Here is a 27341-nt window from a genome sequence, read left to right as displayed (position 1 = left end):
GCTCTGCTCCATCACGCTGCGCTGAGTGTGTTGGTTTTATGGGATCATAAGAGAGCACAGCCTTGCCACGCACGCTTGCTATCAATCACTCTGGCGCAGATACAGCCCTATGTCACCGCCGCACTGGTGTAACGTTGGCTTCTATCAAAGTTTAACACGGGAGAATTATTGAGAAGCTTTAAAACGCCCCAACCTTGCAAGTTTACAGGTACACATCGGCCTGCCAGCCTTCGTCACAGACTGCAGCTTGGAGTCAATTCAAGTACATCTGTCCTTCAGACCTTTGTGTGCTGCTTTCATCCCGATATAACAGCAACACCAACATAATTGTAGTAGCTTAGCTCAGGGAGATTTTGAGGTATACTTTTTAAAATAAAAAAGTGCAACAATCGGATTTCTTCACTTCCTGTTTAGCTCTAATGTGAATCCCTCCCCTTGCTTCAGACACCTTTATCTCTGGTCCATTGTGATTGCTGACCCCATGCTGGAAGTTTCCACCTGCTTCCCATCAGCTAATCTTTAAATAGCCTGTTTCTCCCTTTGTTCTGTGCTAATTTGTCTCATTGCCGTCCGACCGTCCTGCTCTTTGTTCATGTGTCCCATTGATTCAATTAGCTTAAGAGTAGAAGTTAGCATTAGAAGTGCTGGCCAATTAATTGCATTTTAAACGCATATCGAAGGGAAGCGAAGCAAGATATTATGGGCTGGCATTAGCTTTGAAGCTAGCACTGGACATTGTGCTTGCAGCAACAGGCTGCGTGTGTCCTGCGGCAGGTAGAATAATAGGTCAAAAGTGAACTGTTACCAATATTCATTGCCATCATTTCCTTGATTATAATTCATCTTGATTTAATCAATAAAGGCCCAGTTCTAAAAACAACTTAAATTGTCTAGATTTCTGTGAAGTCGAATCTCATATTTGAGGTAACGCAGAAACAAAGACCTGCGATTTACTGCCCACAGACAAGATTGGGGGGAGAAAAGCAGATTTAAAAAAAAAAAAAAAAAAAATTTCTTAAGCAACTAAAGACGAGAAGGCGAAGTTTGGAAGGAGTGCTGAATAAAAGAGCCACCTGTTTGTGATTTCGCTCATTTGTAACCCTGCAGGCTGCAGACTGAAGAGGAATAAATGGCTCGAACCAGCACAGCATGTGTGTGTGTGTGTCTGTGTGTGTGCGCGCAAGCAACAGAAAAAGCCACAAATAACTTCAGACGGCTCCATGCCAGTGTTTGCTCACCTTACAGTCTCTGCTTCCCAAAAGACTGAGTGCTTCCAGAGTCTCACTTAAAGCAGCGTGTTTGCTTTAGCGAGGCCAGGCGACAGACAAATGTTTGATCAAGGAAAGAAAGGCAAGTGTGATTTCATTCAGGCTGCTGTGTTTGGAAGGGAATTCCGCTGCTTCGCGAAATGCGGAAAATTGGCAAATGTCATGTTTGTGTGGCGTAATTTGTTCTGGTTTTAAGTCCCTCCGTTGACATTTTGACGTGACGTCAATGAATTCTCAAACGTTAAACGCACTCCGAGATCATCCACTGAGATGTTCTGAGCTGCTGTGACAAAACGGTTTTGGATTTAATAACACTTGTGTGATACGGATGAAAGGAATCGGTGAACGGAATTCAAAGTGGAAATATGGAGCAGACAGGGTTGAACCGACAGCATCTGATCATCGCCTCGGTGCAGCTCTGGTCCTGGCATTCAGGTGGATGTTATCTGACCTGTAAGACTCCCACACACAATGTTTCATACCCGATAAATCCCTCACAGCAGCAGCACTCCCAACGAGCACCAGCGCACTGTAAAAATAATCCCTAAGAACCTACTGACATGTCGGATGCTAATGCTCCCCCCGCTAATAACTCCATAAGGATGGAACGCCGAGCTCTTTTCCCTCAGTTACTGTCTGTCCTTCCAGCGATTCGACCTGATCGCTGGGAATCCCAAATATTCCCGTCCAGCGAGGGGTCCGCGTTGCCGTAGCCCATGATGCGACTGCTCGCAACACGTGGTTTGGCTGGACGTACTGAACCTGACGTGCGTGCAGCTCACGTCAGGTTCAGTACGTCTTCCTGTGACTCACCGTCCAGCCGCCTCCGTCCGTGGTCATGTCGCAGTACACCTGGAAGCCTGCGGGGTGATGCACTGGAAACACCGAGTATATACCGTCCTCGCGGTGACCGCTGGCGTACAGGTCGCCGCAGTCCCGGGGCCGTGAACCTGCAGGGGGACGTGAGAGTAGGAAGCACTTAAACACACACATTCCAAGATGGCTTAGAAAAGGAAGAGTTGTTCAGGGAAATAAAAGGGAGATATTCAGATATTTTTAGGGCGTAGGACTTTAATTTCCTCGGTTAAAAATGTCCTGATCAAAGCACAGACAACATGGGAAACACCCACAGGGAGATGGAACATGAGGAATATAAGAATGGCAGTGGAAGCTGTTTGATTCTTTTAGTCTAGCACAAAAGAGCGGATCTACCCCATGATATCACCGGCATCTTTGGGGTTAGCATCCTCGCTACTCCCTCCTCGCACCAAGTCCTTGCCCTGCTTCCTCTTTGTCACCTGGTTTCCACACTCCCCTGCACCTGCTCCAAATCCCCCAATCATTTCTCCAGCATAACCAGTATATAGGTCACTTCTTCACCTGCCAAGCTGTATATTGTACTTGTGCTTCATTATTCTACCTTTCTGTTGCTTCTTTTCTTTCCTCCTGCCTGCCTGATGTCACCAATGTGGCTTGTGTGTCCTCATTTGTGCTACAAAAGCAGGTTGTACAAAAAGATTGTGCGAATACAGTGCTGATAAATAAAATTGGTTTCTTCCCATCAACGAATCCATTATGGGGCCCAAGGTCAACGGGGAGGGGATAGATTCTGAATCTCATACATAATGTTTGGTGACAAAATCAGTACTGCTTGCATTAGCATGTGATTTACAGACTGCCCAGAAGGAATTGGAGTGATTTATTTGCAACATGTTCCAACTTCTGTTCTTCTGCTCGCTCGAATCTAAATCGAGCTGCTTGGTTTGCGGCTCAAAATAATCAGTTTGAGCATTTAACGTCAAGCAGCAGCGGGACCCTCCACCGAGTTTCTATGGTGGTTTCAGCCCCATGAACCACGAAGAACACCGCTGATGATGCAGAGGAGGACGCCTAGGTCCCTTCTCACGTGCACAGCAGGGAGCGATTCAGCGGCCCTTCAGACCAGTGTGCACGGTTTGGGTCTGTGGGAGGAGAAAGCCAGGCACCAGGAGCAGGACCAGAACCACTAACTCCGTTGGTCTGAGTGCACTGAACGCATCGCCAGGCTCTGTCCATGGTGCTGAAGCACAACCCAGGTCACTGAAGCTTTGGAAAAGCCTGAACATATTTCCTGACTGGCTGGCTTTCATGTAAAAACAATTCCAAAAATATATTTATATTACACTGTCATCAGTATATTTATCTTATCTTATCTTTGTTGGCGACTCTGGATTGTGAATATCAAAATTCCTGGAGAAATGAATTCCGAATAAGAAGCAGATCCATTAAAATGGAAGAACTGCTCACAAAATCTAAATAATGAAAGGCATTCCCCGTGGGGGGACCAGACACCTGTTTGCCTGAAATAATGAGAAAGGGAGCAACGGAGAGATGAGCCACACTGAGCAGCCACAACATTCCTGACCAAAGCCTCCTTCCATCCCACCAACAGTGGAGCTGGTGTCCATCGCTCCAAGATGGATGTTAAAAATCCATAAAGCTCATGCATGAAGTGTTATAGACGCTGCTCATGATATCTGCGAACAGCGGTGCATCAAATATTACCTTATTTATCGACTTCCTGTATGGTTTAGAAGTGTGTCGTTGCTTCACATCTCGCTGCACCATGTTGTGTTTTGGTAATTGTTTCCTCCTCACTGCTGAACCTTTATTCTCTGTCTTGCTGCTAGCATTAATCTAAAGTCATGAGGCAAGAAATTAAAATAATGCTCCAGGAACTCATTCCCCAGCTGGGGTTTCAATACTTACTGGGGGGGGAAAATTGAGGAGAGTTTGTTTGTCATTTGCGTATTCAATTACACGTGTGTATAATTTAGCGGCATCTAGAATTCCGGTGCGTTCCCAGTTATGGAAACATACTAACTGAAATTGACAATAAACATTAGAACTGCAGCACAACCTTTGAATCCATTTTGAGTTGTTTTTTTTAACGCAGAGATCAGCTTTTAAAGGTAGAGTTTGAGAGCGTCACTCCTTAAATACAGACGTTACTGGTGTCCCAGCAACTGGTGCAAGTAGAACTGGTATTCCAATATCTAACACAGTGGTAGGAAGAGTAAGGTAAAGCCAATTATTCAAGCCATCATTTTATATTCCTCCATTTGCGCTGCAAACCAAAAGAAACCTGACAAAAATGAACATTGATGAACTCAGTCTGCTGTTACTATGGTATCCAGTGTGCATACTGGTTTAACCCAGCCGGAGTAAATGGCCTGAGTTGCGCTGCATAATGACACCGTGTCACCCATCGCGGCTGCTTGATACGCTGTGACACAGAAGATGAGTGGAATTCCTATTTAAACATGACTACAATGTGGAGGAGATGGAAGCACTAACGGCACCAGGGCCACCCCGGAGGGACTGGATCAAAGCGCCAGGCAGTTAGGAAACAGGCGGCGAGGAGATACTGGAGGAGGCTTGTTTCTGTTGCCACTGCTCCATTCAAATCAAGATAACTTTATTTATATAGCTTCTGGTACGGTCAACATTGTCTTTAGGTGCTTTACAGAAACCCAGAGACTGACCTGAACAACTAACAGTGGCAGGGAAAAACCCGCAGGCCTCGGCCCATGTCGGGGGAGGGGTGTGTGTGTGTGTGTGTGTGGGGGGGGGGGGGGGGGGGGGGGTTGGTGGTGGTTTGGAAATCCCTTCCCATGTAATTCCGCCACTATTCACACTTGGTATAACATGGCAGGTGGGGTAATGAAGCGTAAACAGGCCACATCCCTGATGGTTCACATGATGACAAGGTCGTCTACTCTTTGTGCACCTCCAACAGTGTCCATTTCCCTCAGAGTTAAAATCCTTGTCAGCTTTTAGCGCCGCTAAAGCCTCTCAGAGGGGTGGCCTCAAGAACCTGAAGGACGTCCGGCTGCCTTTGACCCGAAAGACTGAGAACCTCCCCCGTTATTAAAGGTGACACCTGAGCCAAGATGGGCCCACTCCCCCTCCAGATCTATAAACATCAGTGCTGTATTCTTGTTGCTAATGAAGCCAGCTTCTTTATCATTGGGGTTCCTCCTCGTATGATTTCAGGCTGGCGCGCACGAGGTGAGAGTTTGCTCTTTCCGCTCAAAGCTTTCCACAGAGGCTTGTGGAATGTGGAGAACCCCCATAACAGAGCAATAATGGCTGACTGAAGTGCTCCTGAGTGGAGTATTTTTTTCCCCCATAAGACCATTCCAGCGATTTCAGGTCGTTCTTGTCACGCTGCTGGTTTCGCTTTTCAAATTATTTCCCTAAAAACAGGCTGAAAGGACAGCTTCCCTCGACTAGCGGTCGGTAATACCTGCACGTGTGTTCCGTCACTGGACTGAAACCAGTCATTCAAACCAGTACGAGCAGGTAGGGAGTTAGGAAGCGAGTCTATGTAGGGGACATGCTTTCAGTATCAAACATTTACCTCATTCTCAAGCCAAGACACTCTCAAAACTAGAGACAAGTCCTCTGTGTCCTCCTTCTGTATGCTGCACACATGCGTGCTCTGTGCACCTCGGTTACCTATGCAAGGCATGTCCACCAGGAGAATGCCATAGGGTACGGTACGCCTGGTTTAAAGACCTCCAATAGGATGATGCCTCAGGCCTTCCCTTACCTTGCCAAAACACAACCTAGTGGACATGCAAGTCATTCCTCATCCGCAGGGGAGGGAGGAATCACATATCTAGCAAGGGTGAGAATAATGTGGATAAGATGTAGCCCTGGGAAACAGGGCGAGGGTGGTTTGGATGAATATGTGGTAAGACGGATGACAGACAGACCACAGCGGAATATAATTTTAGAGAGTAATGGAGCGTGGCTAACTCGGAGATGGGCCTGCACGGGATCCAGTTACTGGAGATGAAAAATGGATGAACATGAATTAAAAATACAGGGAAACAAAATCTGCACAAACAAAGAAAAAAAATGGAGAGCAAGTAGGGGCAGCGCTCCAAGGCCTGCCTGGTTCCTCTTACCGTTGGAACAGCCCTTGAGACGGGCCCCTCTGACTGGTGCCCTCTGTAAGTCGGCCTTGACTCGTGCCTTCAGGCCCACGTTCTCCTTCTGCATGGCGTTGAGGGCGTCGCTCACCGAGTTTACGACCTTCACCATGTTGATCTGGCTGTCTGACAGCAGCTGCAATCACAGGGGATGGGAGGGGAAGAAGAAACGCTGATGTTCAACTTCTACGGAGCAAAGTCACGCGAGACATGCAGAGAGCGACTTACCAAGCAAACACAATTGATGAAATAGTTTTTGGAATGAACATTTTTAAAATGGCTGTTTCAGTACGTTCAGAAAGTGCTGTGCATCCAAAAAAAGGGAGGATTTAAAAGTGAATAGCCCAGTTCAGCAAAGAGATGTGGAGCCAATTGATTTATTTCATAATGTCCTTGTTTCTGTAATCTATTTTCCATGTTAATAGCTTTTGGGCACAATACCTACACAGCAGCTCGGATGACAAAGCATCCTTGAACACACCACCGAGGAAGATTCCACTACAGGACTTTAAAAAGGGGGTGGTACATCCATGGACTGGTGGAAATAAAACATTCACTGTGTTGCGACCAAAATATGCAGGAACAGTGACTCTCCTTGTGCAGGAAAGACACTTTTCCCAGAATGCACTCTCGTGAATGTAAAAGAACCCTGTGGGAAGGCTGGTGATGAATGTTTGCGCTGGGATTGGAGGGGAGCATGGTAACCTCCCCCATCTCTCATGGTCCTTTCCAGGCAGCAGAAAGGTGATCTTCCCTCATCACCTTGCACAGCCATCTGAAGTCTATACGTTAGGCATAGCACTTTTACAGGTTGGAGAACAATAATGTATTTTATGCTCCACAAACACTTTCACAAAGCCGCATCAGTCTGGCAGCACTCAAACTCATGTGAAGAGTCAGAGTCGTCCATCAAATGAACGCCTGGGCAGCCAAGTACAGGTCCTGAACTGCATTAGACCTTTTCAAGTCCTCCATGACCAAGCAAGCTGCCCCTCAATCGCATTAGAAGGAAAAGGGGAAAGCGTAAATGTCGTCTTTACTGCCGCACCCATGTGGAAAGTGGGAAAGTGGGAAAGCGGCCACGTGTTTTTCGCTGAGGAGCAACGAGGCAGCCGGAGCTAAAAGCTGTTATAACCTGATATGTCTGGCCTCATATATAAGAGATGCATCTGTGAACATCAGGTCAGAGGGATGGATGAGTCTTTAACTCATTACAGCGGTTTTCAGCAAGAACAAGTAAGAAGATGCTGAGCCATTCGTGAGCTTAGGTGCTTGAATCCACAACCCGTTCCTGCTCACACCAGGACGTAGACTGTTTACATGTTAATCATCAAGGGTGAGAAAGGGTGTGCCTTGGTAAACCCTTCTGAAAATGGTACAATATCTGGGGTCAACCCAGACATGACGGTGATGAAACGAGTCACGCTGACAGCGGTGTGGTTGGAGCCAGTGAGTGAACCACATCAGTGAGAACTAGGCCTCTACAGCTGTGTGAAAAATGAAAACGTCAGTGAGCGAATGATCAAAACCCACAGCAACAACATTTCCTTACTCAGGGGCGTCTGAAAGGTCTCTTTCTCTACGCCAGGGCGAACCTGGTCTTCAGAGGGTTGTCACGCACACTGGGCCGTTACCAAGACAGCCACACTGAGCCCTGTGTCATCTTATAAATCAGACGTGGGAGCAACAGGTGGCCCATAGATCACAGCCATGCTGCCGTGTCAGGGAGAACCAGCGGATGTTCGCGCCACATGCCCGGCCTCCGAAGGGGAAATCAATCAGCCGGCATCTCGGGGCTGCTAGCCAGGGCCACTTCCACTTAGGAGCACCCACAGTGCCGTGCCACCTACGCCACCTACGCCACCGTAATGGGACAGGCCTCCTTTCTTCTTCTACTGAGCTTCCATTCATCATCCAGGGTTCTTCGGTCCCCAGAGACGGAGTTAACCGATCTGGCTACTTTCTGAACGTGCCCTAAAAAATGCTGAGCAGAACTGGCTGGGCCGACAAAAACATCTGGCAGGTGTTAAGAGGTAAAGAGTGAACATGTGTAACTAGCAGCATGGCCTCTGACAGCATGGAACAGCATGGCAGGCTGATCTGGTTAAACATTCTGCACTTGTCCAGCACTGAGGATGTGGTGATAAGTGCAAAAGCCTGACCTCTTCCTTCCCCTGACAATGGGTTCACAGCAAAGAGAAGACACCCAGAGCGCAGTGAAAGCGGTGAACCGAGAGGAATTCGCATATTTATATATTCTGGAGTTATAAAAGAGGAAAAATAGGAGTCAAAAAGAAAAGCCCACCCACCTCCTTTTTTCATAAAAAAAATCCACTTTAAAGTGTTATTAAGGACCAATTTAAACACTCGTCTTCACTTCATTAAAATTAAGAATAGCTTTTGACATTTCTTGACAAATTTTGAGCTGCTACAATGGCAACTGAGCCTCTCAATCAGGGAGTGACTGGTTCATGCTTAATTGAACCAAACCTGAGGTACAACATATAATGCAAAGCTTAGGCCTCACATGTTTGAACTGTCTTAATCCTGAAAGACAATTCACCTTGTGATTAAAGTGGGTAAAATGTGTTGTGACATCAACCTCCTGCTAAAAGCTAATAAAGGCAGAGAGTGACTGGAGATTACTAAAGGGTGAAGTTGCCAAAGGAAGCACTCTTAAACTGGGATTCTACACTCGGAAAGCCAGAGGAAGAACACACAGGAAGACCACAGAGAACACATCATCCAAAACAATGTTATATTTTTATCAGTGGCAGAAATTCCTCAAGAGAAGCTTGAAAATAGAAAAGATCCCCCGTTTCTACACCTACTTGTGAAAAGGTCTGACAGGTGCTGAACAGGCCACTCTGCATTTGGCACAGAAGAAGCATCACGTCTCCACGTTTACATCCATCCATCTCACTAAATAAGAGGCATATCGATAGCCCGCCGTGATTGCCAGCGCCCTCCTCTACGCCGCACGCCGGAAAGGTAACATCAAGAGAAGAGGCACTTAGAGACCGGAAAAATTAATCAGGTGGGCCGGCTCATCATCGGCATGAAGGATGACTGTGGCGGTCGAGGAAGAGGAGAGCTCTCTTCACACGCTGTTGACTATTATGGACAATAACCACAGCCGTTTGATCGCTGCCATCATGAATCTGAACAGCTGCTTCAGAGGAAAGCTGCTGTTGTAGTAAGACGCTGGGAACAGACTGACAACTTCTTCTGGAGCTGGGGGAGAGGAGGGCAGAGAGGATGTTTTGTTGGGGGGTTTGGGCACTTTTTTCTATTTTTTTTATTAGTTACTGATCCCTGATGCGATGTCGACCGTGTGGTACAAAACTGGGACATTTGATCGGGTAAAGCTGCAGGAGACTTCGAAGTAAAGGCCCTGTTTACACCAGGAGGTTCTGTCAGGTTGGGCCTTTCGAGTCCCCGAAAAGGAGTTTTTTTGAAAACATGCATTTTCAAAATTTTCAGATCTTTCTACAGAAACAGGAATAACAGCAGGAGGTACCTGCAGATGCACCCTACGGATGCAGTCAAGCCGCGATCAGTGAATGTACGAATGGTAAACATAACATCGTTATAGGTCCACAAAAATGATGTTTACGCAATATTCTAATGTGTCTTAAGTAAAACGTTTTCAACGGTTTCCTGATATACATACTTCCCTGCACAAGGAGTGTTCCAATTCCAAGTGTGCAAGCTACCAACTATGCTCCATTCTTTCTGTACAGGTACTTGTGCCGCCCATGACGTCACGTGTGTGGACTCGGGGCAGCTAGGTATCCCACAATGCATTTCACCTCAGCCAGCAGGAACAGCTGCAGTGACACCTGTGTGCATGCAGGTGGGTGCTGTTACATCACACAAAATACACGCCAACTAGTGGCCTGGCATTGAAAGTGCAGTGTAACAATTCTTACGTTCCTGTGTCAGCTCTTGTTTTCAAAATATTTCTGTCTGAATGTGTTTGGTTTTGAAAAATACAGTTTCAAGCAGTTCTCAAGTCCCCACAATGTTGGATGTAGATGTCTCACCTGTATGAGGCGCCCCTGCTCCGTCTGCAGGGTGTTGAGGTCCTGTCCCAGGCTGCCCTGACCCCTGCGTAACGCCTCGTAGTCCATCTTCAGCTGCTCCGCGTGCGCCGACAGCTTCGCCACCTCCTCGGCCAGGCTGACGAGAAGAGCCCGATCCTGGCCTTTGACCGACTTCAAGTCAGAGTCGTGGTCAGTCAGCGAGTGGAGCAGTGATGTCTGCACCCCCTCCAGGCGCAAAAAGTTACTGTTGTAGTCAGGACAGTTGGGGTCGATAAAGATGTTGATGCGGGAGCCGTCTCCTCTTTCCACAGTGACCAGAGCATTTGCTTCATCCTGATTGGTGGAGATGTGGGGCAGGCCATCGGACATGGGCGGGGCCTGGTAGTGGTTCATAAAAAGGATGGTTCCGGTCACAGTGACAGCTAGCAGGACGGCCACGAAGAGCAGGATTGTGCAGAGCAGGTAGCTGCAGCTCATCCTCTGTGGAAGAAGAAAATTACAAAGTGACCAACTTAAACACAACTGACTCATGGCTCAGATGGCCGTGACAAATGTAAACACACGCAAAGTTCACTTCTCACGACTTATTCTTTCAGGTCAGCACACACAGTTGTTACCGATTGCTGTATCTGTCCCCAGTGAGCAGGAACTCATCCAGTCCTTCAGTCCTCGACAGGAAGATATTGTGTCTGCAGGCAACCGTAGACAGTTGCATCGATGTGAATCAACCCCCTGTTTGTTTGTATTTATTCGTGAGAGCCAGTGCAAAGCTCATTACTATGCAAAATAGCTCCAGACCCGAGTGAAACACACTAATTGCTAGCTAATGGTCTGCTTTACTGGAGATGTTTATGGCTTCTTTAAAATAAGAGAAATCTATTGTGCTGTTTAGGAAATCCACAAGTTTATGAGGCCTTCAGGAGGGAGCAGTAAAAAAAGGCCCTAATTCTGCAGATGGTTGGTCCATGTGGGGGCTGAAATATGACCGTGGCCAACAAATGCACACATTAGACTCTGCCTACATTGTCAGGCATCATATACCAGCGCCATTTTATATTCCTAGGTTGTTGCTGCACCTCAAGGTCGGATCTTTATTAATTGAGTGGATGTATCACCTTCCATTGTGAACAAGAAGCTGCAGCCAGACAACGTGGCTTCAATACTGCACGACGCGCACGGAGAACACGCAGGCAGAATTCTGACAAGCGTTCGCAACAGCCAGGCAAGAACACGCACATCCAGTCAATAAAAGAAAAATGGAACATTGCTTTGACAGAGTCTTCCATCTTCTTTGTGTTTTTTCCCCTTTATTCTTCGTTTGTAAAGCGCGACACCACCATAAAGCAAAGAGCTATTGCTGATGCAACTTCAGATGTTTTTCCTCTCTCCTCGCACTAACTTATGTGGCTGCTTCTGTGTTGCAAACTCCCTGTAAATCTGCATCCTCTTCTATGATTTAACAATTTTAACCTCAACACAGTGGTTTTGGTTAGGAAAAATGGGGCGTGGCCTGTCACAGCTGCGGGCAATCCCGCCCGTGAGTCCTAGTTCGCCCCGTGCACCTGTGACAAATCAGGACCATAACGAGCTCCCTTCTTAGTTCCCGGAGTTACGCTGCCTCCCCGCCGGATCAGCGTTTTCCTGTTTGCCTCCCTGCCCGGTTCCGACCTCGCCTGTTCCTGACCATTCTATCCTGTCTGCTCCCCGGTAAACTCTGTCTGCCCTCTGCCTGGTCTCGACCCTGCCTGTCCCCGACTATTCTATTCTGGTGAATCCTGTCTGTTCCTGACAATAAAGCTGTGTTCAGTCGAACTCTGTTGTTGCGTTTGGGTTCTTGCCTGCTGCCTGACAGTGGCCTATTTAGGAGATCTAACTTTAATATGCTATATCAACAAAAACAATACTTGGATGAGGACACTCCGGTCCAAGCCTTTCAAATCTGATGTACAATGACTGTTCATGGATAAATGGCTCAGGCTCCCCAGCAGAAACACAACCACCTGCCCACGAACACATCTGAATGAGCACATCTCAAAGGTATCATTGAATTCAATCCTTTCTGACAAGCTCGTCCTCTCTCTTCCCATTCAGAGAGCAACCTTTTTGTAAAAGGAGGCCTTTGCGTGTGTAGGTAAACATGCCGTATACACAATATCTCAACCCAAATTACTTTTTTTCCTTTTAGTGAGTCGTCACTTAAGTTCATTGCATCTATAATAAATGCAGCATAAGGTCTGCAGAGGTCTAACATTTTCATTCCCAGCACAGAAATGTCTGCATAAAACTGTTATTAATCAATATTTAAACCTGAACACCATGGTTCTTTTAAAGCCGGAGAAAAGCTTTGGCTATGGTGATTCTGGTCCTGGTCAAGGTTTCTTCCTGTTGCAGTAAAAGATAGTTGTCCTGCCACTGCTGCCAGTACACAGACAAATGTAGTAAAATTCATAACTTACGCCACATCTCATCTATCCTTATGTGCTCACTTGTCTCACACCAAAACCACCTCCATCTATCATCATTTTTACCAAATCTCACATGGATGGATGGATGGATGGATGGAACACGTATCCACCCTTTGCTAAAGAGAAGTGCTGCTATGATGCCCACCCGGGGAACATTTTGTGGTTAAAGTAAAGAAAAAAGAAAAAAAAACATGTCTCAGGTTAGCATTTGGAATGGTGTAATAAAATGGCCTGTTGCCTCTTGAATTGTGAGCGGGGAGGGCGGCCTGGCTGACACTTCATGCAGCGCCGTAGGACCTGAAAGCCTAACGAAAGGATCCTGATGTACAGACAGAAATGGGGAGGGGCGGAAAATAATCAGGAATTCCCACCACATCTGTCCTCCAGCAGAGAGTCATTGGCAGCCAGTTACTGGTGGAAAAGACCAGCGCCGCTTGTTAGATAAGCAGAAAACCAGCATGCGCTTGCTCCCCTCCTTTTGAAACGTGCAGGCTAGCGTGCTAATCCTTGCAGAGCCCCCAGGTGGATGACCACTTTCACATCGCCGATATCTTCAGACACATTTGGACTCCTTCTACGTGATCACTTGTAGGTAGTTCAAAGAATCTGCACGGCCTAATCCCGTCTAATTCCCTCTTACGCAGCTGAGCTGAGGTCGCGCCTCCACCGCTGCTCTGCTGCAAAACGTGACATTCAATATGCAATAAGCCTCTGCGCTACCGTCTGGATATTGAGGGGGAAAAAGGCGACAAGAGAGGTAGGAGGGGGAAAAAAAGGCTCATAGAGCTGTGGGTCGTCTGGTTGTGTCGACGGGGCCTTACCTTGGCCGGGGCCTCCCTGGCCGACTCTGAATCTGACCACCGGTGCTTTAGCTGGGAGGAGCCGGGCACACACTCGCAGAACGTCTGCATGGGACAAACAGACACAGGGCCACCAGTGTTGGCGTTTGCTCGGGTCACGTGTGCGCTCAGGCATGCGGGCATATGTGCACAAACAGGCTTGCATGCAGGTTTACACAGATAAGCAGCAAATTTGAGTATGATATTATACTGAAATATATCGTAGGTATTAACTTATGCCGATGTTATCTTATAATGCTAATACGAGGCAACAGGATGATCCAACTGTAATAGTGCATCATGGGTAAACAAGCCAACAAGGCCTGTGAAAACACAGACAAGGTTAAGTACATCACCACCCGTCTGGACTTGAACAACATTGGATCCCTAAGCTATAAATTACCTAATAATAATTAGAAAAATCAGACGTGTCCAGTTAGCATAACATCTGTTGTTCAAGGCTGGGTGGTTCTGAACATCTGTTTCATGATGGTCAGTCTTTTGGGCGGTTGACCTCTGCTCTGTTAAGTGTCACATCCACACACTGTTGGAAGGTAAGGGGGCGCTAGAGGTCGTCTACTCTACTTTCTGGAAGGGAAGAGAATGTCGTGTTGGAGTGGGGAGCTGCACTTTAAATTACTGGGAATTGATGCTCTTTGGACGTCTGGTACCTTTCTCAAGGCACCTCTACTGCTGCCAACATCATCTCTGGACAAGAGTATCGTGAACTCATGTCGTGACCTGTCAGGAACAGAATCAAAAGTGACCTGAGGCTCCAATCACGAGCTTACAGGAGCTTCTGCCGCTTCATTAACACTCAGCTGTTTTATGGTCGTTCCTAGATCTGCAGGTTGGGGAGGTGTTTTGTCACCAATTTTCACCTTTTCTGCAGGTTCAAGGCGTTATCGGTGTTGATGTTGCTCAAGTTCCTCATCACGGTGTCTCAGCAAACAACAATGGTGACCGACGGAAATGATGGCGTGCTATTGGAATGCAGAAGGAATCGCTACGTCGTCAGATGTGTTGATGCATTCATTCAAGTAGGTCGATGATCTTGAATATAAAGTTTGGATAATTAAATAACTAGTTATGTGCGCCATGTTATACTAACTTAAGTTGGACCCTTAAAACAAGTAGTTTGGGTTGTGAAACCGGTGATGTTTTTAACTAATTATGAACAAAACATGCTCTCCCTAAAATATTGATTAAAACACATCAAACAGCTTGTTTCTGACTCTGATCCGGGAAATGGTTGTTGAGGTGGAAAATAAAGAGAAGACGAGCGCTATTTCCTGGACTTTCAGAATTACTGATGAGCATTCGGCCAAGGAAAGTAATGTCAATCGCAGACATAAAGCTAAATGTTCCCCGTCAGCAAACCCACCACTCGCCGCTAGCTGCATGGCATGTTGGCGCTCCTCACACAGCGTTGTGCATCCTAGCTGCACTAGTACACACATGTGTTTTTAATATGTTATTTGAAAGCTAATAGGGTTTTATTTAAGAGTGGTAGGTAGGTAAATGTTACCGGAGTGTGTCTGAATTTACCTCTGTACATCATTGTGCTGAGTGAATGTGCAAAATTGAACACAATGCACTGGAAACGGCATAGCCCTGAGGAGGACGCCATTATTCTGGCTAGGATACAAAGCTTGTGACGCACGTGTTGACTGCATTGTGCTCAGCATAATAACACCACATAGCTGAGAGAGTATAACAATGGAGTTGTAGTGTATTGTTTTATTGCTAAATACAAAATAAACCCTTAAAACTCCAAAAGTAAAACTGAGTCCTGAATTCTCCTTTAATGGATAACAAAGTGCCGCGTTCCTGACTGTGTGCACGTGCACATTGTGCGAAGGTGAGTCATCCCCGAGCGTCGGGATGTTGTGTATGCAGCTCACGCGGCCGTTATGATGGCTGACCAACACTTCACCCCTCTGCTCTGAGCGTTCGCTTCCAATGTGTAAGATGGCGCAGTTTGGGAAATAATAAAGGGAGTGTGGGTGAGAGCGAGAAGGAGAGAGAGCTGCGCTGCATCCTAATCAGCCGCCCCGGTGCCGCCGATAGAAATCTGCCTGTTCTGCCTAAAACACTGCAGCCGTCTGTGCGAGTCCACAGCCGACAAACACAGACTCCACTGACACACAACAAGCAGCGTCCACCACGCAGCAGCATGAACTGGGGCTAATTCTCTAAACTAAGCCCTCATTTACATTCTCTTTGCTTTAGAGCTGAATCTCCGGTTCCCTGTTAGTCTGTGTGGGGATGCTGCAGGTAGACTGAGCGAGCTTTTATGCACAGGGCTCCTCAGTGACCTGCATCTCATCAGAATGGGAAGGGGACCTGAAGAATCTTTGCAAAGAATTGTGAAAATAAAAGGAAATGTCAAGGGAAAAGATGGACATAAAGCCTCCACATCAGGAGTGTTTTTCCAGATGATCCTCTTCACTTAAGTAGAACACAAAACACACCAAGCAAGCACATCATTTTTTCGGCAGATTAAACTTACTGTATTTTTACCATCTCCGTTTTATTGACATGGTTAAAAGGTTAAAATCGAATGGAAACTGAGCTAAAGACTTTTTCAGAATGACCTTTTAGCAACATATTATTGTTACTCATTAATAAATGTTTAAACTTAAAATAGCTGCAAGAATTCTTATTTTTTTAACATTTAAGTACATGTTGCCTACACACACACACACACACACACACACACACACACACACACACACACACACGTATGTGAGATCTGATTTTTTTTCTCTCGTTCTAATCTGACTCCACAGTCCAGAGGATTTGCACTTAATAGAATATCTGGACTTTTTTAGTGGTTGAACTTTGCAAGGAGAATCCTATCTGATAATCCATGTCTTAGAGGACAGGAAGTGCAGGGAATTATCCCGGGTGTGACAGGATCTGAATCGTGTTTGGTTTTTTGAGCGTACACCTTTTGATTCGCAGGGGGAACCCGGATCTTTAAAGCAGGAAAACCAGCACTAAGACTGTCTGGATCATCTGAATAATTTTCCGTGTACATCTGTGTGTGAGAGAGACAGGGACTTTAGCTAGGTGGGTTTAAATCGACTATTCGCTAAGCCCGTGGAGTGAAAGCGGCTTTGCATATATTCACTTGCAGGCTTACTGATCATTTAACAGGACTCGCCGACTGCTAAATGAGGGGACTAAGATGGACAGAATGATGGAAATCAGTAAAAAAAAGGTGGGGCGGGAGCAGAATATAAAGCAAATGGACCTTGTAGAAGTCCTTGTTGCTGTTGTGCCCATTGTGACACATGACAGATTAGCGTGCTCCTCCTCAGTTGTGTATTTCAGACACAGACAATAGCAATGGATAAATAAATGCATCTGCACATTCTGAGAGGACAAATGTTGAGGATTTCTCAGCCCGCAGAAATCGAATCACTCGAGAAATGACAAACGTGCAACATCCCAACTTTCTGAAGTCAACATTGTACTGGCATCAGCCAACACAGGTGTGTTCGAGGCTTATTTCTTGAAGAGATTTGAGCGCTTTGTGTCAACAAAGCCTTTAATCAGAAGTGTGAGCTTTCGCTGAGCTCTTCCATTTGAGCTGTTTTTGCCCCCCCCCCCATCACCACCACCACCCCAAATCTGAGACGGGTGAAAGCGACAAAATAGCATCGCTGATTCAGATCCAGATGTTTCACTTTGATGGGTTCAGCACCACATTTCTCAAATTCATTATAAATATCATAAAGGTTAATCATATCAGCTTTCTTTCTGAGAGACAGCTGTGAGCTGAAAGTGTTTATCTTGGTTCCTTTTTGTATTTTTAAAGGACAAAGATATTTTTGAGGACACATTTATTGCTGACATGATGGACAGTCTGTCCGATTTAGCCGTCTTAAACGGCCGAGTCTCTCTCCAGTGGATGACAAATGACAAAAGGCACTTTTTCGATCGCTGAAAAGTTAAAAGATGATGGTTACAGACATCAGAAGTGACTTTATTAACCAGCAACATCAGCAAAAAAGAAGCATCTTATAGAATCCTTATTGCTCACTGCTGTCTAAATACAAATTGACTCCAAGAGAACATGTGAATTCAATTGTTTGAGCACTCGACAGCATTTGCTGTGTGTGTGTGTGTGTGTGTGTGTGTGTGTGTGTTTGCTGTGATTGCAGAGCTGAGATTTTTCAGTAAAAAGGCCTAAACTGAAGAAAAGGGAACACTGTTATTGGCAAACAGATAATAATTTGTTTTTTTTTCCCACAGAAAAGAAAAGAGCCCTGACTGCTTTTATACATTAGTAATAAGCTGGGAAATGCAGCTTATATAAACAACCATGTTGTGGGTATGATGGAATTTAAAATAGGACAGACAAATACTGGCATGTGGGGATGATTCTGAGCCTCCATGGGGGGTGATGGGGGGGGGGGGGGTAAACAAATAAACTCACGTGCCTTTTATGGAGAACCATAATTTCACCATGTGCACGTGTCCTTAACCTCAACCTAATCTGCATCTGGCTGAAACGCGACCTCCGCTTTTGCCTAAACCTGATGCAGACAGAGAACAACGGTCGTCACCTTCAGACGGGCAGCGCACAGAGATGGAGGAGAGGCTGGCTGAAGGTGGGGGGGGGGATGAGTTCAATCCTAAAAGACAAATTACCCGCTCTTCCCTCCGCTGCCTGTCCTTGGAGCTCACGCTGTGACGGGCCGCAGACGAGGAAAGAGTCTGTCACCCGGCGTCCCTGAGGCGCACGTGCACGCGTGCCGAGCGGCTGTTAGACCATGAACACAGTCCCCACGAGGTCAGGAGCGCTACTTCCTGAACGAGACGCCGCAGTTGAAGAGAGTTTTAATTTTTACACCAGCGCTTCGGCGTCCATGGTTACGCCTGCTCTGCGTGGACCGGAGACTGACCCCACCGGGGACTCCTCGTCATCCCAAACAGCCTCACAAACCCGTTAATTTGACCATAACCATCCCCTACGGCTGCTCAGCATCTCTACTTCCCCATTCTCCCAGCGAGGCCGCCAGCGGTGGCCGTGCCCGTGGAGACGTTGAGCGTAATATTTCCCGGTTCAAACTTAACTTGTCTTGACTTCAAATCAACCTCTGCTATGCAAAGTGCATTCATACAAGCGTAATCAGTGGCAGCGGTTTCCGAATGGCTGCCTTGCTGACGCTCTTTCAACTTGCACAAACACACAGATGAAGGGAACGTGGTAATCATCAGATTACCTTGTCAGGAATAATCAGAAGTATTCATGGCTCACCTTTTAACAACGAGGGCTCACATTATTCCGTTTCCCCCCCCCACAATTTTCTTTTGTTAAGGCTGAAGCCGTCTCCCAGTTTAAGGGAGCCTTAATTGTGCCGGTGTAAAGTGCGCACAGACGACCACATTAACGTGCGGCTCTGCACCGACGTCGACAGACATGCCATTACAACACAAGATGGATCTCCGCCCCACAGCCTTGCTCTGTTAATAGCAGCACGATAAGATGCCAGACCCTTTTCCTACCAGGATAGCAAAGGCCTCTTCTTCATTAGCATACTTTGCTATGTGTAAGCATATAGGCCCTCATAAATTATACATACGTGTTATGGATACTGGTGCATTCACTTCACGGAGCAGCTCGCTGGCAGAATGACACATGGCTGTGGCTCCAGCAGCACATCAAGGTGGCGTTAATGTGAGTGTGCGTTTATCCCTGCTTGTCCATCTATCTCTGCACGTACAGTATGACTCTTTCTGTTGCGTGCGAGCGATCATTCGTGTCCGGGGAGTTCGACCTTGGCGAAGAGATCAGATGTTGATGCTGATGATTTAGGACAAATTCGGTGGTTTTGTTGGATTTTCTGTGCTAGTGGATACAGAAACGTGTGTATGCAGCCCTGCGTGACGCTTGCGATGATATAAAAAAGGGTGGTGGCCCAGTCTTCTTCAAACTTTCAGCATAAAAGTTAATTTTATAAAATCACATTGTTCCATAATAAATAAAGGGACCCTAAATGCACCATCATGTGTCACTGCCTGCTCTTCTGCTCCTGGCTGAGGTAGACAATTCCACTCCCTTTGCCACGCCCTCTGCCACGCCCTCTACCACGCCCCCTGCCACACCCATCTGATCAGCTTTCATCATTTTTACCTGTTGCTCCCTCCTAGGCCTATTTAAGCCACTGCTGGACATTGATGCCTAGCCAGGTTGTTATTGCTCCCTGCCTGACTTTCTAACACATCGGCTGTTTCTGAAACCCCACACTCGTTCCCTGTTCACTACTCACTACATGGGGGGCATGGATTGAGTGAACTACGTAGCACACTCAATTTAAAGTTCGGGCAACGGCGTCATTTATGGCGCATGTAAAGTGACGTCATGGTGTCGCATAATAAATACGAACCGGTCGCCGGGAAAAGTGGCCAGGTCCATTTAATTATTTTAACCCATCAGAATTACATTCAGCAGTCATTTTATGAAAATGCAATATTATACACTATAATTAACTTTATATAATAAAATGAAATATTAATGTCAATAATAATTACTTATTACCTAAAATAATGAGTGTCCCTTGACATTTCCAAGCCAAGACGTGATGGTACATCCCCAGTCATACTCCGCTGTAGTGAAAACATTTAATAAAGCAATGTTTCATCAAAAAATGGATCCACAGCTACTTTTCATCTTTGTAAATATTATTTTACTGAGATTCGCCTGGTGAGGAACAGACGATTCCGAAGAACAATTTTAAGTGAGGGGCGGGGGGATCAGTAAAGATTGATTGATTTTTTTTTTTACACATTTATGTTGTAATATTGGACCCCTACTGAAAAAAAAATCTTATTTCCAAAAATGTCATATATCAAACCTCACAGTAGAAATTACGTTAAAAAATGCATCCCATCAGCCTTTACGGCACCGTAATGGCTGATGGGATGCATTTTTCCGAGTTAGGGTGCTCCCTTGTACACTACTTTTCGCAGTGCATTGTGGGACACATTGAGTGCACTACATAGGGTACAGCGATGCTCACTAACAATTCGGACACTATTTCAAAATGACATCCACACTATTGAGTGCACTATGTAGGGTATAGGGGGTGGTTTCGGAAACAGCCATAGTTTGATTAGAGTTATTGGTTTTGACCCCACCTGTCTTGGACAAGAGTTTTGCCGTGTTTATTTGGACCGTTGCCCACCTGTGGCTGTGTGGTGTTAACTGCATTCCATGTTTTCTGTGCTGTTTCCTGCACGTATTTAATAAAGCCTCTTTATTTAAACTTCTGTGTTGCAATTGGATCCCCCCACACCTGTGTCATCAGGCTTAATATCTTCATAAACAAAGTGAAATTCCACCTGATTGCTAACTATTCAGGGCTGCTGCTCCATTCAACATATCAGCCCAGACCTTCAGCTGTTCCAACTACTGAGCAATCAGGGACAATCGGGCGGTTGGAGACAATCTGTCAGTGTCTGTGACACAGCTGATGAGTTAAAAAGGCAATCCACTTAAACAGGGTTTGTGTCTTCCAGGGACGCTAATTAATACATGGCAACACAGGCTTTGTGAAGACAGGACATCTACATTTGAGAGTATATATGGAAATAATTGCTGCTTTTTGATCTCCTTCATTCATCTTTGTAAATTGGGACTAGCATGGGACAAAAATCATTGTAACAATTGTAGTCGTCTTTAACTGGTAAAAAGCAGCGGAGGGACAAACAGAATACTTGAGATGATGGAGCGCTACATTAGAACAGTGAAAGAAGTCAGTGCACCCCCGCCTGTTCGAGCTTAAACGCCACCAGTGCCATTTCACGTTAATGTGGGAAGGTCGTGACAGAATTTGAGAGCATTTGAACCACACTAACATTTCAAAGACTTCAAGGTCAGAAATGGAACAGGATGATTGGGTAAAGTGCTAAAAGAAAGTCTGGCAGTTACACAGACAACTTGCAAACCCTGCGGAACAATAGTTGGTAGAACAGTCATTCCACACGCACGAGAAAAGCTACTAATCTCTCTGTAAACATGTGTCTGTGGTTACAATCAACATACAGGCTAATCACTTAGCTGATGGTAATCCCTGCCTATTTAACATGATTCATGTTGGTAAACATTCCTACTTCCTTTGTGGAACTCTGCAAACTTTAAATGGGATGCATTCAAAGGCCCATAATTAATGTGTTCCCCAGCTGACAATTTCTCTAGAGTTGAGAGATTAAACCACTTCATTAGTGTCTTTAGAGACAACAAACGGGAATGGCGTCGCTAAGAGGGGCAGAAACTCGGAGCCTGGGAAGGAGCAGGAGCTCACTTTGTTGCTGCTCAAAAGAGACACTTTCAAGGCAGTAATTATGATGAAGAAAGGACGTAATTAATTTCCCAGTGTGCCATGGGGCTGACATCGTCTGCTAATGGTGACGGGTGACAATCTAATGTGCGGCAGATATAAGAAATGGATGAGGCTTAATTGGTCTATAAATGTAAGTGGCTTGTCTAAACACACCCCGACTCATTCAGTGTCCCTCCTCTGCCACCTGTGATCCCGTCGGCCATCAAGTCACAAATCGTAGAGAAAACCTGTCTCATTCCCATCAGTCCCAGTATGACGGTTTACAGTAATAAGCATGCTAAATCACGGCCCCCCGTGACATAACAACAGCCCGGCTGGCTTTGGTGCCTTAACCATGACCCGGAATAAAGACTTTTCCTGGTTGGAGAACAGCACATAGAGGAAGGGACCTTTTCCACATTGGCCAGTGACACGAGAACGATCCACTGAAACGGATAAACCACTTTGCACCTCGATGCCGCTTTTCCCAGTGGTGAGGGTGTGAATGCAGCAGCTAAAGCTTCCTCTATGAGGAGTTAAAAGTGAGTCCTAATGGAAGAATTGGTTGGGAGGACAAACCACACAAACAGGATTTTTTCCCCTCTGACCACCTCCCCCGCAGGATCCGGGCTGCCTCAAATGTTTTCTGTTCCGCTCGGCCGAAATGTCGATTCGGAACGCTTAGCATTCTGACAGAAACCTTAAGCGCATTTTTCATTTATTTTCCTGGTTTTCATTTTATTTTGCGAGAGCTGTTATTGAGGACCGGGATTCTCGGAGCTCGGGAGCTGCAAGGAGCGGCGGCATTTAGGGCGAGTCAGCGCCACAAAGAGACGTGGCCGGCGGTATCAGACCTCAAAGAATATCTGATCAAAGTACGCAGGTTGTGTGGTGGCAGCTTGTCTGACAGGCTGTGTGTGTGTGTATGTGTGTGGGGAGGGTTAATATCACCGCCACCAATGCTCTGATCACAGTTTGACCTCTGACCTGGCTCACATCCAACTTCTAATTGTGACAAGGAACATATGGCGCATAATTATTCAGAATAATCTGTTTCCATGGTGACGGCCGACCCCCACAACCCCCGAAGCCCCATCTTCGTGTCCAGCCCGGGGCAGATTTGCCTCTTTGCCCTCTGAAAAGGGCTGGGGATTAGCACATGTGCATTATCACTTTAATCTCCTCTTTAGCCTCTTCAGAGGGACGCAGCCGCATTTCCCCGACTCAGAGGAGACATATTTCGCCATCCGTGCGTCATTTAAAAACATACGAAGGTGGTTCCGTCTCTCTGGGATGATTTCCGATCTCGGTAATCCACTTCAATCCCCCTCGGCAGCGGCTTCCTGTGGTAGCTCGGCTGTACGCGATATTTCCTGACATGTGTCCCCTTTAAAACCGACCATGAAGCTTTCAATGGCTGAAATGTACCAAAAAGATCGTAAGTACCGCACCGGCGACCCACACCTGCAATGTAGTGCCTGCATAAAATCTGAAATTACACATAAGTGGCAACAAACCCACCTAATTACTCTGAAACAAAAATACTTTTAGGACTGAAAAGTGTTATATTATGTAAAAAGAGCAGCTCGTGTGTTTCAAGGGTTGGTGAACCATCTCTGATTGCTTCGGGCGAGAGTGGTGCCACCGCGACCCCTGACCCGCCCTTCTGCAGCCTGCCAGCAGCTGTGGGGCCCCATACTGGGCATATTGGCACGACCGGGGCACAGGCAAAACCCCCTTCTCATTAATTTCCCCCCCAGACTGATCGATGATGGACAGCTGCACTGACCCAGGGTCAGAGGTCGGCAGACTGCCCCACATGAGTTATCACGTCTCTACATCCACACCTGACTATTCAGCACAAAAAGATAAGGTTCAAAAGCAACTTCAAATTTAAAGATAAATGAGGCTAAAATGCAGCCGAGGAAACTCGCCTCATTTAAAAATCTGTATACAAGAGTTTTTACTGGTACGCTCGCTCTCTCATTCTCTCATTCTCTGCGGTCCATCCTTCAAACTTCATCTATAAGTCATTTCATCCGGAAGTGACACTCGACCAGAGACGGTAGACAAATGGCTGACAGCGATCTGCTGACGATATCGCATTGATTCATAATGGAAGCCAGCATCTGAAGGTGTAGCCGGGATTGTTGGGTTCCACCTAGAGACGGGGGATGAAAGCGAGGCAGCGCGTTTTACAGAAAACAAAAACAAAGAGGACGCACTCTTGGATGATGACTAATGAGTTCCCGGATTAGAGTGCGCCGTAATGGCTGTCAGTGCGAACGTGAATGATAAAAGGAGAGTGATTTCACGTCCTCCTGGTCTAAGACTGTACCTTAAATGCTGCTTTAGAGCAGCAAATCTCCCAGCAGACTTCTACAGAGGAAGGAAACAAATACAGGAAGTCTACAGGGTGTACAGAAACATCTGACCTTCGCGTCCAACACCTCCAAAAAACGCTAAATGAGAGCTTAAAATCACTCAGTTTTGTGCCTGGTCTCAAAACAAGCATGTGGCCATCTGATTGTTTGTTGGGTTATTTCTTTCTTTCATTGTCTCCTTCATTCACGATGTGGATGCTGCACAAAGCAGAAGCAAAAAAATAAAGCAAAACAATGAATCCATCCATTCATCTTGTACAATTTTCTAAAATTACTCTCTGTAAACTACCATTTATTCCCAGGAGTTTGTCCCAGCAGTCATCAACTGGCTGCTACCTCGCGGTAGCCAGTACATTACAGAACACACGCACACACACACCCTTGTGCTGCTATCTTTGTGAGGACCGTTATAGATGTAATACATCACCCAGCTCCTAACCTAAATCTAATTCTAACTTTAACCCTAAAGCCATGTCTCCAGCCAGCCTAATGTTTATGATTTTGGGCTGCAGAAGGGAACTGTGGGGGGGGTCAGTGGAGTCGGGGCTGTTTGGCCACTGTGCAAACCTGCTGCCCAGAGCTTTAAACCTGACATTTCCACTGTTCGCTACAGCAACAATGGACCGGAGACACCGTGGCGAAGAAACCTACTGTATACACGAACGTCATTACCCAACATGCACCAGCAGCAGGACTCCAGAACTCATTTCTCCTCAGCGCACACCTGCATTTTCTCCCCACGCGCTCTGTAAGCTGTGGAGTCTGGAGTTCTGTGGTTGTGAGTGTTTTTTTACCTCCGAGGAATATGTGGCGTTCTCCACGCTGCTGGGTTCCCAAGCATCAGCAGAAATTACTGGTCTGCAGCGTTTGACATTTCCTTAGCCAATCTCATCTAGACTAGGGTCTTGCCGAGAGCTGCAAAATTTCACATGAGGACAGAGGAAATAGTTTTCCCTCCACAGAAGCCATTGGCAGACACTGCTGTGAAATGAGTTGCCAGCTGAAGCGTGCAGAGAGTAAAATGCTGAGCTTTTTTCTTGTTTTGCTAATGAAAAGTAAAAATGCGATGGTGGGATGCCTTTCTTTCAACATTAACCCATCTCTGACACATTTCTGGGTGATCGACTTCCCGGGGGGTCCTCAGGATGAAGAACCTGAGCACCATCCTGCTGCGGAGGGATGGGAGTTGTCCTGAGGCAGGCAGGCAGGAGGAGTCTTCAGAGGGTCATCAAAGAGGATTGTGGGTGCAGGACATCATCAACGCCGTCAAGTCGGCGTCCTCAAAAGGTGGTTCAAAGCCCGTATTTCACATTTCATCAAAGCGGGACCAAACCTTCTCCCAAAGCCTTCGAACACGACGCCTCTGTTAGCTTGAGTTGGTGCAGTCAGTTTACATGCTGGTCTTAAAACAAATGATTGCAGAGCTTAAATGGAAAAAGACTTTTACTGACATATTAACATACATCAGGAAATTAAGAAGATGCAACAACTTGATCTGAGCACCAAGAATCCCTCAACATTTTCACTGTTCTTGGCAATTAACGGGACCATGAGCCCAGAGACGCCTGATGATGCCAGTCCCGTAACAGCGCTATTATGTTGTCAACGTTATCTCAGGTCATTAACATGTAAATATATGAAGTCAGTCTGCGGGAGGAAATGGCTCCGTTTGGCTGCAAGGAGGAGCAATAATGCGATTTTGGAGTGACAGCGGCGCATGAAAGAGGAAGCGCTCCATCACAGGCGCGGTTAAGCACCAGGATAAAAGGGCCTTCTGTGCCCAAACAGCACAACAGATGCCACAATCTCCTTTCACAGCTCTAACAATGAGGCCAGCGGCGAGCTGTTCGCCGTGTTCCAGCAGTTGTCTCTGAAATTGTGTTCCAAACTATTTTAAACTCGAACTTGCCCCCCACCCCCCCCCCCCCCCCCCCGCCTCCTCCTCCCCCCCTCCCTCCATACTGCCACATTTCTCCGCTCCAGGTCAAGTGGCCGCCATCCCCCGATGGCTCGATGAAACTTTAATAATAATACTAATAACCCATATTTTGATTGCCTCATTAATTCCAGTATTATTTACAGTCCAGCACGTCGGCCTTGACGGCGCTCCCATGTGACTGCGGTGCCCGTGCGCTCCAACGCACCCCTGAGTGTTGATTAATGGCGGAAAACAAAAAGGTAATCCATTATGTGGCGGCGAGCTCTTCCCTTTTATCTCACATCTGCGGCCGATGGAGGCTCAATATGAACACGGATGCAGCTCTTTAACCGCTAGATTGAAATCGCCGCGAGGAAATTGGACGCTTTTCTCTGCAGTATGGAGATGGAACCTAATCTCTCAGCGGAACGGGCCGAGCCGGCTGTCCATCATCCCAACTGAACTCCGTGACACATCCTCCACACCGCCACCTCATTTCCTGCCCACTCTCCTCCCTCCATCCGCGCCTCTCATCGGCCTCTTAACGAGATCCACTGTTGATTTTTCAATGGAGAGTTAGCGGGCGCTAAAAGATTAATCACAGTTGGGCGAGATAAAACGATCCTCTATTTTTTTTTTGAGGGTTTGAATGTTTTCGCTTCACTTCAGCTCAACGTCCTGTTTGTTTCCGAGGCCGATGGAAACGTGACGCTCCGCCTCATCTTCCTCGCTCCTCTTCCCCCCATCAGGGCATCCGGCTGACACTTCTATCAATACCCGCTCTGGAGGGGAGCGTATAACCTTGCCGCTCCGAGCCCTAATCTCCCTTACTCGGCTCCGCTCTGCCTACATGCTCAGAGGGACAGAAGGAGCAGCAGTTATGTGTACATTAGGCTCACCCACACATACGCTGCAGGAGCAACACTGTTAAGCACACATATGCATGGCGCTAGTTAACGTCACCTGCGCCAGATTTCACAAACGTTGAGGCCCGAGATGTTGCTGGGCTCCGTGAATGGATTGTAACTCGGTAAATCTGGATATGGTCACAATAATAACATTGAAAATGAAAATATATATAATCCGTTGCAATGCTTCAGATTTCC

At 46.5% G+C, this 27341-nt stretch overlaps 1 protein-coding gene across 2 annotated transcripts in view; it reads right to left on the bottom strand.

The window, feature by feature from the left end:
• Positions 1 to 27341, bottom strand: part of fibcd1b (fibrinogen C domain containing 1b) — a 63626-nt gene that overhangs the window by 30799 nt on the left and 5486 nt on the right. The window contains exons 2-5 of one of the 2 annotated variants that reach the window (XM_029837053.1): positions 13580 to 13663; positions 10294 to 10773; positions 6224 to 6383; positions 2082 to 2218 (exon numbers count right to left, since the gene is read on the bottom strand). In XM_029837053.1, coding sequence (XP_029692913.1) covers positions 2082 to 2218; positions 6224 to 6383; positions 10294 to 10773; positions 13580 to 13663 — 861 coding nt within the window. The remainder of the gene's footprint in view (positions 1 to 2081; positions 2219 to 6223; positions 6384 to 10293; positions 10774 to 13579; positions 13664 to 27341) is intronic. The other variant, XM_029837054.1, reaches the window with a different exon arrangement.

This window comes from Takifugu rubripes, chromosome 6, assembly GCF_901000725.2.
Source record: "Takifugu rubripes chromosome 6, fTakRub1.2, whole genome shotgun sequence".
NCBI classification, from domain to species: Eukaryota; Metazoa; Chordata; class Actinopteri; order Tetraodontiformes; family Tetraodontidae; genus Takifugu; species Takifugu rubripes.
The sequence above is the reverse complement of the archived record's forward strand: the minus strand, read 5'-3'. Positions and strand labels throughout refer to the sequence as shown.